Source organism: Xiphophorus couchianus, chromosome 6, assembly GCF_001444195.1.
Source record: "Xiphophorus couchianus chromosome 6, X_couchianus-1.0, whole genome shotgun sequence".
In the NCBI taxonomy this organism is placed as follows: Eukaryota; Metazoa; Chordata; class Actinopteri; order Cyprinodontiformes; family Poeciliidae; genus Xiphophorus; species Xiphophorus couchianus.
Window position 1 is genome coordinate 20,795,965 of NC_040233.1, and position 13,108 is coordinate 20,809,072.

The 13,108-nt window shown below is 35.8% G+C and overlaps 1 protein-coding gene across 2 annotated transcripts; it reads right to left on the bottom strand.

Moving 5' to 3' along the window:
- Positions 1-214: 214 nt before the first annotated feature.
- On the bottom strand, positions 215-2,324 carry ccl25a (chemokine (C-C motif) ligand 25a). 2 transcript variants are annotated; one of them, XM_028021813.1, is made up of 5 exons: positions 2,228-2,324; positions 1,624-1,709; positions 1,122-1,239; positions 931-1,033; positions 215-837 (listed from the first exon to the last, which is right to left on the bottom strand). In XM_028021813.1, exons 2-5 carry the CDS (start codon positions 1,685-1,687, stop codon positions 811-813), a joined length of 312 nt encoding a protein of 103 aa, XP_027877614.1. In that variant the 5' UTR covers positions 1,688-1,709; positions 2,228-2,324; the 3' UTR covers positions 215-810. The 2 variants fall into 2 exon arrangements, with proteins under 2 accessions (XP_027877614.1, XP_027877613.1); XM_028021812.1 differs by having other exon boundaries at positions 215-839; positions 924-1,033.
- Between the last annotated feature and the right edge of the window lie 10,784 nt (positions 2,325-13,108).

Below are 13,108 nucleotides of genomic sequence, written 5' to 3' on the forward strand. Positions count from 1 at the left end.
TTCCTGCAGGAAAAACCCACACTACATAATACTACCACCTCCGTACTTCACAATTGGGATGGTGTTCTCCAGTATACAGTTTTCTCTTTATGAAGTCGTCACCTTCACAAGCGTTTTTACTCTAAACTGTGGTTTATTTGCAAAATTTGCACCAAAACACACCAGTCTGTGTGTGAGCATCTTTAATCATTTTTGACACATAGACACCACCATGTGAGACGTTATAATTTCATTTTTTATTAGAACACATAATTTGCTATAAAACCTGTACACAAAGGTATGAAATGAAAGACACTTAAAAAAAATCTAAATTAAAGTATGACAAAGCTTCTCATTTTCTATGGCACAAACTTTAAAAAAGCAATTACAGTTCCAGTCATATAATTACTTAAATGAAATGTGTAGACACTGCAGATGTATTAAATATTGTATGAACACTTATAATTTACTCTCCATCACTATTTCTATAATCAAACAGTTTATTTCATGTTTGATGGAATGAAAATGGTTGCCAAAGTAGCCATGCATTGAAATGTGTGGTCTGTGAATATATTCTGTGGTCACCTATCAGCTTAAAAAGTCCATTTGTTAACAACAAAGTGCAGCTGCAACTCTAGAGTAGCTTTTGACCTGTTATGTTAATGCTGAGCGAAAGCAAAAGCAGAGCTGCAACATTTTCTTGGCCAGCCTCCTGACTTTGTCCTCCAGTCAGACTCCATAAAATCGCCGAAAAAGCCGCTCTTTGCTCGGTAATAAAACTGCAAACAGCAGGAAGATTGAAGGTGGTGTCGCTGTGGGGAGCCGTCCTCTTCAGCCTCTTTTCGGATGCTTCAAATGCTGCAAGGACAGAAAAATCTGAACTTTTAGAAATGTTTCTTTACGACATACCTCTTTGCAGATTTCAAGTAGAAGAATATTTCCTATATTTACCTTTTTCTCATTCTTATTCTTCTCATCAATCTTCAGCACAAGCTCCTTGACCCATTTCTCGTTGGGGTCTGTGCAAAACTTGCGTCCCCTCCTCATGATGAAGCTAAAGGAAGGTGAAGAGTTCAGGTGAGGTTCTGGTTCAGGTGATTAGATCTGACTCAAAATAACCGTTTTGTGTTTGGAAAACTGACATTACGGCAGGGATGTTGCAGCCGCCATCTGTCTTCTGGCGTCTGTAGCTCACTGCGTGCTTTTGAACGTTGCTGGCGAGATTCTTCACATACTTCAGGCAGCAGTCCTCGTAGGACACTAAAATATCATAAATCAACTTCAATTCAGAGCCGCCAAATTACAAAACCATCACAACTTTTATGTTAAATTTGTAGAAACATTATAGTTGATTAATCTTAGTTAATCAACTAAGATTAATTTAGTTAATCTTAGTTAACTAAGTTTAACTTAGTTATCTATAAAATCTACAGATAGATTTTATAGATAGTCAATGCTATCTATAAAATGTGGGGATGTTTAATAAGGTTGTAAAGTCAGCAGTAAAGACACAGGAAGTCACATCTACCCATCCCAGTATTCTGGCAATAAACCAAACTTATTAACCCTGATTACTTCTTTATTGCATGCTAGATATGCAACACTATTTCCAGAAACCAGCTGTTTGTTTGATAAACTCTTTACCTTGTGCCAAAGTGAAGCAGAGACAAGAAAGAATCAGCAGGAAGAACAGCGTGTTGAACCGCATGGTGAAGTCAGTGGAGGCAAATCTGGAAAGAAAAAATCAACGCAATCAGCCTTATCAGTGTTATTACTGCAGCTCTGTTCCACCCACACATTCCCAAATAAACCTTGAACTTTTGACAAATGCAGAAATGTCAGTCTTTGTCTAACACCTGTCCAGTCACACCTTGAATCAACAAAGTAATTTATTTCGGATTATGGGGAAAATTTTCTGTTATATAAATGCCTCTAAAAGACAAGTACGTTTGCTTTTTATTCTTTTATAATTATGCATTCTTGATATTCCATTTATGTCAAAACTAACTTTTTACAGTTGCTTTTCAGAACAAATTAGGATGCAAAACATTCACCCAGAATTCCTATTCTCTCCTGTGGATTTGGATAATGAACCTAATGATTTTACTAAACATTTACATCCTGCAAATGATGGCAATTCTTGTTTCCTCTTAGTATAGTGAAATGAACAACCAACTAATCAAAACAAAAACATTGAATATGATTAGAAAAATAAAGACGAACTAACTCTAACCCTAAAATATCTCACCTGTGATGCTATCAGTGTCAGTTGCAGCTCCTTCGTCTTGTGTCTACCAAACCTGTGCAGGCACTTCTCTTTATAAGACGTCTGTGCTGGCAAAACGCCAGCAGTGTCACCTTTGTACTTATCAGGGTTTTTTTTCTTTATATAGGATGGCTTATGAGTTTCAAAGTGTCCCTGGTGTGTTTGTGCATTTTCTCAGACGTGACCTCTGAGAAATATAGAAAAGATTGATTGATTTTTTTTCCAACTATGTGCAATAGTTACTTAAAAGACTCATAAACTCATAAATGCATTCAGCTCAATTTAGTTCATTAGTAAATGACAACAAAAGTCATCTTAGGGCAGCATAAAGAGAAAGACAACAACTCACTTTTCCAAAGTTTAAGGGCTGTAAAATAAAAAAGAGAAACATTTGCATCCAAGTACAGAAAGTGAAAAATAAATAACATTTATACAGGCAAAAGCCTTAAGACAGAAAAATATCTTTTATTGTCCCATAGTGGGGAAATTCCAGGGCAAAAGCATCAAAGTGACAGGCAATCAAAGTATGAAGATTTACACAAAGATAAGGATGTAAAACATATAAAAACAGGATAAAAAGTAACATTCTGAACAGAAAGGGCAAAGTTTCGTCGTAAATACTACGCAATTTCAAAACATAAAATAAAAAACAACATTCACTGATTTGTTTTACCAGTTCTAAACTATTTACAGCAATGCTTACATTTAAATGTTTTATTTGAGCATTTTTTTGTCTTTAAAGTAGTTTTTGTCCTTTTTTCTGTAAAGTTTTTGAATTTCCTTGTGTATGTTTGTTGCTATAACACAAAGTTTTTCCATTTAAATTCAGACAGAATCAGCAGAATCAGAGTTATTATTTAATTCCCACTGATTCTCATTTGGACTCTCCATGCAACATTTTTTAACCAGTCCGACTTTTCATAAACTAATTTTGTACAACGTAAAAAATAAAGAAATACTTTAGTGCAAAATTAAACTACTTATTTTAGTAGAACTTTAAAGGATTTTTTTTTGTATTTGATTGTTTCACGGGTATCTATGTTTTTTACTCCAGTTAAAAACAGCATCTGGATGATAAACATCTCATAAATTACAGTAAACGTTGAGGTAATTCCTGACCTGTCACAACTTCGCTCTAGGTTAGGAATCAAAACTTCAACTACTTAACTTCACACCTAACATTATTTAACCTACAACATGAACATTTAATAATTACCTGTAAATCCATACATTTCCAATCAATAACTGAGTCTGTAAACATTAAACTCAAGGTTAAAATTACTCAAGATTGCTTTGGATTATTAAAAATGTATTTTATTTATTCCCAGTGCTGGCTCAAGGTTGTATGGGACCTTAAGCAGAATAAGAGTTGTTTCCATTTTAGGCAATCTAAAATATTTTTACTGTATTGTCTATGGTAAAATCAAATCAAATTTAACATCATTCAAATTCTCATGGGCAAATATAAAAATCTTAGATCTATGGTCTGTGTAAAAATGTAAACATTTATGGGAGGCCCCTGGGTTTCTGGGGGCCCTAAATAGCAACTTTTGCAGTTTTATCCAGAGATAAAAACACTGTTAATGTTAAATTTATGATTTATGTCTTTCTTTGTTATTATGCTAACTACTGTATTTGTAGTGGTCAATGATGTCACGATGAGTTACTCAGTTACTTTTTTACTATAACTTGAATATTTTTTTGACGGCTAGTTTTTACTTGAGTAAAGATTTGTTGAAGTAGTGTTACTCTTACTCGAGAATAGTCTCTGTGGTAATCCACCCACTTCTCGTTGATTGGCATATTGTTTATTGTTTTGAGATTTTCAGATACAACTTCCTTTTAAAGTATTCTTAGAGCTGTAGGCTACAGGTTACTTACATTTCTAATGACATGTTTTGGCAATATCCTCCAGTTCGCATGACTGACCAGGAATGATAAATTTGAATTACTTTTCACTAGAATTTATGACTTAATGTTGAAGGTGTTATTTTAAATAGCATATACATGTAGCATAGCATTATGCATATGCCCACATAAGATCTAATTCAAGATTTCCAGAGAAATCAAAGTGAATGTTGAGCTGAACGAATCGTACTTTCATTTTTTTACTTTGCTGCACAAACTTTACCCTGGTAATATGAGTGCCAAGTTTTTACTTTTATTTTAACGAGGTCCTGCAGCTGTTTGTTTTTAGTTTTCTTTTCATTTTTATGAATTTTATTCCCAGAAGTGAGACGCATCAAGTTCCATCGGTCAGAGTTTCAAACATACGGCGAGGCACAGAGAATAGTGCGCAGAGTTTGTGAAAGTTTGTTTGTTACTTATTTACTTTTATTGGTTTGAAGTTCCCAAACGTTGTTGCGCAAATGTTTTATGGGTTCATAAAGGCTGCAGGTTATCTCATCATTTGATTGTTCAATTGGCCTAATAATAAGAGCCGTCAATTATTCATCGCTAGCTTACAAGAAGTTCCTTCCCGATACGTAAAATTTTGTTTGAACTATAATATTATGAGTGACAGTTCAGATTTAGATTTACTAGCCTCTATCTGTTATAATAAAAATACTAGGACAGCTAATCTTAAAGCTCATTTTATGTGTTGTTTTATTATTAAATCATAGCATTCCTACTTGACATTTTGTTCATATTGTTAAGCTTTACAAACCCTTTCAGACAGCTCGGCTTCATTTTGACAAGTAACTGGGTGTAATGTGTTTCTCTGTCACATTTCTAGTGTTGAAAAGCTCGCTGTGTTTCTTCTGGCCTAGTTTTCCACCTTTCCTCACACCTAGATCTCACTCGATTGTCATCACATTTGCCCTGCCTTTGTTATTCAGAAGCTATTGGTGTACAGATGGATCTGAAATGATTCAAGCAACCACTGCAAAGCAGGTTTAGTGGCAAAATATATAAATTAGCAGCTGTTTGGATAAAATAAAATAAACTAAAACAATTGAAATAGCTACATTCAGCAGAGTTTTCCAAATTCAACACAGAATATCACTTCCAGTGACTTCTATAGTCTCAAAATTATTCAAGTCTTTTATGACGAGCATGTTAGAGCGCCCTTGTATTGTAATAAGTTGCTGACAGTGGGATTCAGAGCCAGACACAGACTCTGGCAGCCGGTTCACTAATATTCCTGGATTTGCGTGCTGCAACTGCCTTTCTTTCAAATCCTACTGGAAAGTTTTATGAGTCACAAGACCCTGATGGACACTGTAGTATCTTCCAGGACGTCGAGATATGTCTGGGATCATTGGAGTTCTTTAAAGGAGAGCTATCAAGAGAATATCATAAGATATCGGTGTGCACAATATTTACGTCACAAAGGATTGCTTTGAGTTTACCAATTGTTGGCTAACATAGTCTTGAAGGTTGCATTTTTTTATGCTGATAAAATATTTAGCCAGTAGGGCAGCAAAAGCTCACACCAGCCACAAATGACACTGCCAAAAATGCTAAAGGTCACATGGAGTTGGAAGCACAGATCAGAAAGAGAAGAAAGATAAAATAAGCATATTTTGAACCTGGTGTTGTCATGGCAACATTTAATAATGTTATCAACATCTCAAGATTTTCTAAAGTTTCCTTGAAGGTCCAATGACACCCAAATTTCAGCTTCATGGCAGACAGAATGGGATTTCTTCCAGGATTTCCTGACATCTAACTGAATTCGTCTTGCGGGTTTCCAAGGCAAGAGGAGGCAAAGCAGCCCCAGAGCATCATAGAGCCACCACCGTGCTTTTCTGTAGGCATGGTGCTCTTTTTTAGCAAATACTTTCTTTCCTCTTTCAGACATTGCCAGTCCAAAGAAGGAAAAACTTCCAATTTTGATTACAAACCTAAAACCTTTTTACTTTTGGCTTGTTAATTCATGAGCTGATTTTTTCTCACATCTTTGGGTCAGTACCGTAAGTGGTTTATCATTTGGAGATGACGCATGAAGCCTTTCATTGTTTAGGAGCTGAAAGCTGAAACCTCAGCATTTGCTGCCAACAAGTCTTGCTGCAGGTCTTTTACTGTCAGTTGAGGGTTTTTCACCTCAGGGAACCTGGTGGCAGCTCTTGATAGCTTCCTGCTTCTGCCACCTCCAACTTACCTTTTAACTTGTGAACTAAGCTTCCAGATGTTTCTCCTCATTCATTGCCTTTGTCATTTTTTAGCTTTCCTTCCTTACTTTGAGGATCTCTAAACTTTAGGGGAAATTTTTCCTATTTTACCTTATTTCTAACATGTAACGAAACTTCACAGTCAATAGTCAAAGTGAAAATATTGTGCAAAATTCACATTTTGCACGATTTTGTACTTCAAATTGGTCAGATAGAGCAAATTGAAGTTCTGCCTCTAAAATCAGCCCAAGTTAATGTTTTTTGGTGTCTGGAAAATGAACTCCCAATTGTTAAGTCACATTCAACAGGCACTTCACCTTTACCTAGCAACCCCAGTGAAGCCCACTCCGTTACCTAGGAACCTAAAGCTGCATTCCAGCACATTTGGTCAGCTGGATTTACCATTGTGTGCACTGTACAATGGCTGCTGGAAAATGAAAGTATTTTGTTTTTGACTTACCATCCAGAAACCACTTGTTGCATTCTTGTTGCAGGAGGCTCCACTTCTGCTTTTCAAAGTCGCACAGTTGTATAGTTGTGCTTCTGTTTGCATCCAGTTTCACGAGTGACTGAAGACAATGGGTTTGGGGAAGGGGTGACAGCAGCAGCTTATAATTTAAAATAATAAGAGGCCCTAAAAAAGCTCATTCTGAAAGGAACCCAAAACTGAGAATTGAGCAGACTAAAATCTCTTCACCTAAAAATTATTTTGTGCAAAAAAATGTAATGAATATGTTTTGTATCACCTAGACCTATCCTAACCTGTTCAAGGAAGCATAATAGAGCTGTTAAGGTATTAGTATGCCTGAGCTGTGCCTCAGACCACACCTGATTTTCAAAGGTTTGTTTTTATAAAGAATCTTATTCAGGAAGGTTGAACAATTTTGAAGTAAAGTATTTATTCAAAGCAGGACTTAAGGGTTCCGTATGGATAAAAACCATTCGATATTAGATTTAATCTAACTATTTAAAGTGTTCTTGTGATTTTCTACCAATCAACCAAATTTATAGAGCACATTAACTCATTTTAGGAGCAACTATAATGTATTTCTTCCACATTTTGAGTCATGGGAATTTACTTACATTTATTAGCATTTATTTTTTCCATAGTGATTTAATGTTTGCTCTTATTATTCTTAAAAGAATCTGTTGTTATGAACCATCACTTGTGCCGAGTCTGTTATGTTCTGTTATTTTTAGTCAACGGCTGTGGAGAAACATTTCATTAAATCCCTTGTCAGCACTCCTATATCACATTTCCACTCAAAGCTTTTCCTGTTCACTCCTGAAAATAGCTCTTTATGTCACTTTCAAAGGAATTTCTGCATTACTGTGTGTGACAGAAGTTAATGAGGCCCTCAGTGCCTGAGTGGACACCTGATCCGGCCACTCACTGTTTTTGTTTCTAACATCATCTGCTGAAACCCAGTAAAGCGATGCATCTTTATTTTCCTTTCACTGCTCTTGCCTGCTGGGTACCGCTGCCTAGTCATAAAAATAAAAACACACCCATAGAGTCAGAAAATTTATATTTCTCCCCAGATGCCACCCAGACTCTTACAGCATTTTATGTAACATTTTCTATGATTTACTGGCAATTTACTTGGCTTTGTTGTGCAATTTTGGCTTGACATGTTTCCTGCTGTCTGTGTACATTTGATCACGTTCATATTTTGTTTACTGGAAAAATAGCTTGTAAGTTATTGAGAAAAGAAAAATGGCCCTGTTGATCTCTGATCTTGGCTTGCATGTTTGAGAAATCCTGATGGATTAATGGGCCCATTTGTCAGGATCTGATGGTCTGATGCCAAGGAGACTTGGACTCGGTCCGGGTAATGATTCACCGTGTTGTCTTCAGCGTTCCTTTCAGACAGCATGATACGCTGCTTTATCCCTTCATCTCTGCTGTCATTTACATACATTTGAAAGGAAGATGTCTCCAAGAAGCCATTCATCAGGATGTGAAACTCTTTATCTTGGCACACAGAATAAGAAAAGCTACAACATGGACAAGAGCAGAACCATTTCAAATGCTGCGGACTGAATAATAACACATATTGAACACTTACTTCTGTTGCAAGCATCCATTTTTAAACTGGAATGTGCCTTAAAAAGATTAATTTGAGAAACAGAAAGTAAAATGGTGTATTGTTGTTGTTTGATTTATCTGTTGCCTAAACACAAACACCAGGGGATTAAGTTTTCTCACATTCATTTTCTGCTGGTTTTTATTTTTTATGGTTGGAACTTCTACTTCTTAAATTTGTCAAGATGAAACAGATTCCTACTAACTGACAAAAAAAGAAAAACTAATGTTTGATCATAATAATAATAATAACAAAGACATTGCTCTTAACATTCTGTTCAGTATGACTTGTGTATTTGAAAAAGCTAATCTCTCACTTAGTTGCAAACATCCATATTCAAACATTGGAAGAATGGAAGAAAGCGGAATACAAGCAACTGCTTGTCCTCAAACAAAAAGTGCCACAAGATGTGTGGAACTTAGTGTGGAAAGAAAAACCTGATCTACAAACACCAGAGCAGTTCAGAAGCAGTCAGAAAACAGCAAGACAGAAAGAAAGCCAGGAGAAAGCCCCTTTGAATACAGTTGAAAGTTGAGAGTGGCGGTGTTACATGTGGTCACCTTGACTTCAACGCACAACACAGTGACCACCAAAGACGTTAGTAACGACAGCAACATCTCCAGCTCGGGTTGAGCAAATAAACTAAAGATTTATATGTGAACATGAACAGTAAGGAAGAAAGAATAAGGAGAGATTCTGTCTCAGCGTGGAGACCAAACAAACTGGCACTCTACCGAGGGATTTTGAAGCGCTCAGTGACAGACAGACAAGTCTAGTCTGCCTGTTATTTGTCACAAGAATGAATGACTTCTTTTGGTCAAAAATGTAATAAATAAAAATGTATTTGTTCATTGATCAGGTAAATGATCCACTTCTGACCAGTATTGTTAATCTGATGCACCCCAATTCTTCTAGAATTAGGGTGCAGCTTATGCATAAAACATAGCAGGAGCTGAAAATCCCTCTTCACCACACATAGTTTGCTTCTGTTTCACTCATGAGATGGTTCAGTTATTTAACAGTAATGTCTAAGATGTTTCAAAGACACTGTCTGTCTTGCAACTTAAATTATAAAACCATGCAAAGCTGGTTTTCTCACAATAAGTTATTTTACACTAAAACCTATTTTATGATATACAAATACTTTCTCTTGTCCATTTGTCTCAGACACAATAAACAAAATTGGTCACTCCAGCCTGTGATAAACTGGCGACATATCCAGGGCGTGGCCCGCCTCTCAGCTGATGATCATTGGACAAAGGCACCAGCCCCCATCATGAAGAGTGAGTGTGATCAAATAATGTATGGATGGATGGTTGCTACTGAAGGTAACACAATATAGAACACCTAAAACACAAAAACCATGGTAAAAGACCACATTTTCTCACCTGGAAAACTTTATGCTCACAAACAATACCTCATTGGTCTAGCTGCTGACATCGGAGAAACTCTTTGACTCTCTCTACTGTAGCATGAGCTGATAATCCCTTTCTATTTGAGAAAGCCATTTTTATGGGGAGGGGAGTGTGCTATGGTACTTGTATACTTTGTAAATCATTCAAAAGACTGACCGTGATTTATTTACATTTCCTGCTTTCAAGAGAAACTCCTGTCAGTTAATGAATTATGGAGTACTTATTACTTTAGACCAACATGTAGCTTTATACTTTATACTTTTAATATCGAAGCAAGACTTATTGAAACTCTTGTTAGTTTATAAATTGTGGAGTACTTATCAACCCAGAACAAGATTAAAACATGGAGAACCAACATTTAGCTACTTACCAACCCAGATCAAATTGAACATTTTTAAGTCTAGTTTTCTTTTGTTGTGCATTTTTCTCTTTCTTTTGGTTTTGTTGTTTAGTTTGTGACTCCTTCTAATTCATGTACAGTATAGCACTTTGAACTGCGGTTCTACTTAAAATGTGCTATATAAATAACATTACCTTACGTTTGACCTTTGATGTTCTAAACTAACTCAACCATGAGTGTTGCTACAACCCTGAAAATATGCTTATACATTTTTAATTTTACATATTTAATTTCTTTAGTTCATGTGAAAGGGTCACGTTAAAAGAATACAAATCACAAATATCATGTTAGAGTTGGAAAATTACAATCTTATAATAACCATGAAGATGATTTATTGGGGCTCCCAGCTGCAGTTTCTACAACCAGACACAATCAAAAAAGTATTAAGCTCCTATTAAATTAATAAGGTTATATATCACTCCACATGTCGGTGTGACGTCTGATAACTGTATCAAGGTAATACCCCACATAAATGCATTTCCATATTCTTCCAGAGATGAAAACAGTCCTAAAATTATTTTACAAATTCTGCACAGACTTGTGGAAAGGACTGAGCTGTGTAGTAAAATTTGATTTAGCTATTTTGACCATAATTTATGATCTCTGTGAAATGTTCCAGTTTGTTAAATAACTGTTAATGGGATTCAACCTGCAGGACATAAAGGATATAAATCACAACATAAATTACTGTGTTAGTAACCACATTTTACACATTTTGTATCAAAGACTGACGTTGCTTAAAGCCTGTCTGTTGAAGTACTATAAATGCACCATAAATGCACCAAAGCATTTTTCCTTTGTATAATTATTCAGCTGCTGGCTTCAAGAGATAAGACAGAACTTGTCTTGTTTTATAATGAAACAAATCTATGTTTGAAGGTTTTGATTACATAATCACACATACTTTGTGAAATCCCCATTCTCATGTTTTTGGGGTATTAGTTACAAGAATGGGAAAATCAACAAGCTTGTTATGTAAGATTGTCATAAAAACAGCACAAAGCTTTCACCAGTATTAGACCAAACAAGAGGGCAGTATTTTTATATATCTATCTTTTTTTTCTTCTTTTTGTTTTTTTACCAATGTTTTCACGTTGTGGTGCAAGCACCAGTGGTACTTGGGCTGCAGTGAATGTAACTCAAAATCAACTTTGGTTCAATTTTGAAGGGAGATGTAGCGCTAATAACCACTGACAGCCATGAAGATGACTTGTTGACACATATTGATTTTTGCTTCATCAGAACCTCTCATACATGATATTACTGGTGCGTACTGGGTTCTGTTACATTTGTAATCAGGACTCTGGTCTACAACTTACACCAAACTCAACTTAACTGGTCTGATTCATGTTTGAAAACCTGCTGGATTTTCTAACTAATGTGTTAGGCTAACTCTTAACAGGATTTATTTGCCACTAGAGCCAAAAAATACTTTGGAAATATATTATGAAAAAATAGTATACACATGATAATAATGTTTAGGGTGTTTGCAATGAGATCGTAAGAGGGAACGCAGCCTATCTTTGTGATCATGATAAAAAAAATAATGATGAAATATGGGTTAATATACATTTTTTTTAAAGTTCTAAACGTTGTCGTTATGGGCAGATACAGTAGTTTTTGGACTGAACTCTTTAAATGTCCCTTTTTTCTGATCATAAGGCCAGTCATATATTCAAAGAGGAGTGGCAAACGCAAATGAGGTGGATTAGCAGTGCTTGCCAACAGCTAATGGTGTCCTCCAGGAGATTTCTGTGGGATATCATCTTTGCTATTCAAGAAATTGACCTGTTAGCATGTCATGACAGTCATGATACTGTCACACTGCAATACTCTTCAGTCAGAGGCTTCTTCACATTCGTTGCAAGACTGACTGCCATTGGAGATCCTTCCAATCCTCAGGCTTTAAAGTATTTTTGAAATGAAGTGAATCAAATTGACCAGTCAGAATCATTTCTTTTCATAAAACTGTTTTGAGCTATTTAATGCTTGTTGTGCTTGTTGTAAAATGTTGAAGAACTACTCTTGTATCAAACATGCAAGTTTGCAAGACGCATTTTTCATTCGCTGCTTCATAGGGTGCTGTATAAAGCCTAATCAAGTTCAGTGTGTTCACTATAACGAGCAAAACATATCAGCTACACTAAAGCATAAAAGAAGAATCGAAACTGTTTTAGTCCCAAAGCTGAAGCTAAGCTTATTTTGACAAGTGAAGCCCATCCGTAACAGACAGTTCTAATGCATGCAGTGGCCTGTTTGAGTTTAACCTGAGGATATCTGGAGCTTGACTCTCCAAACTCTTGCTTGACATTGTTCGGTGCAAACTCTCATGAAATGTGCAGCATTCAGCATTTCTCAACCATAGCCCAATGGGCCCGCACTAAACATGTCAATGTTTTCTTTCCCCCTGGAGGTTTTAATTTTCTTTTTCACTAATCCAGATAATCTAACTTTCTTCATCTTGATTGAGTTAGCATGATATCAACTTTTTAAAATGAGTATTTAATACATGTTGAGTTGAAGTGTTTGCTTTGGTTCATTTTGGGAAAATGTCCAGGATTCAGACACAAAAACCCCTGGATTACCATTTTAATTCAATTCTACAAAGATGATAAATTACATCAAAGTAATTTCTGAAGCTTACATATTATGTTACGTAAAATCTATTAATGAAATGTTTAGTTTGATGCATCACTTTAGTTATGTTTCTCGATTTAAGTTTCACAGTGAGGCCTGTTTAAGCTTCCACAGGAGGTGAGGACAGTTCGCCCTCTACTGGCAGGAAATTTGAATTGCATCGCTACAAAAAGAAAAAGAAAAACAAAAAACAACATAAAAAAACAAAA

Excerpts from the sequence above, each read along its gene's own strand:
- ccl25a (XM_028021812.1), bottom strand. The coding sequence starts at position 1,687 with ATGCGGTTCAACACGCTGTTCTTCCTGCTGATTCTTTCTTGTCTCTGC. Across the intron at positions 1,240-1,623 it reads CTGCTTCACTTTGGCACAAG|TGTCCTACGAGGACTGCTGC; the intron begins GTAAAGAGTTTA and ends ATGATATTTTAG. Across the intron at positions 1,034-1,121 it reads TGCAACATCCCTGCCGTAAT|CTTCATCATGAGGAGGGGAC; the intron begins GTCAGTTTTCCA and ends ACCTTCCTTTAG.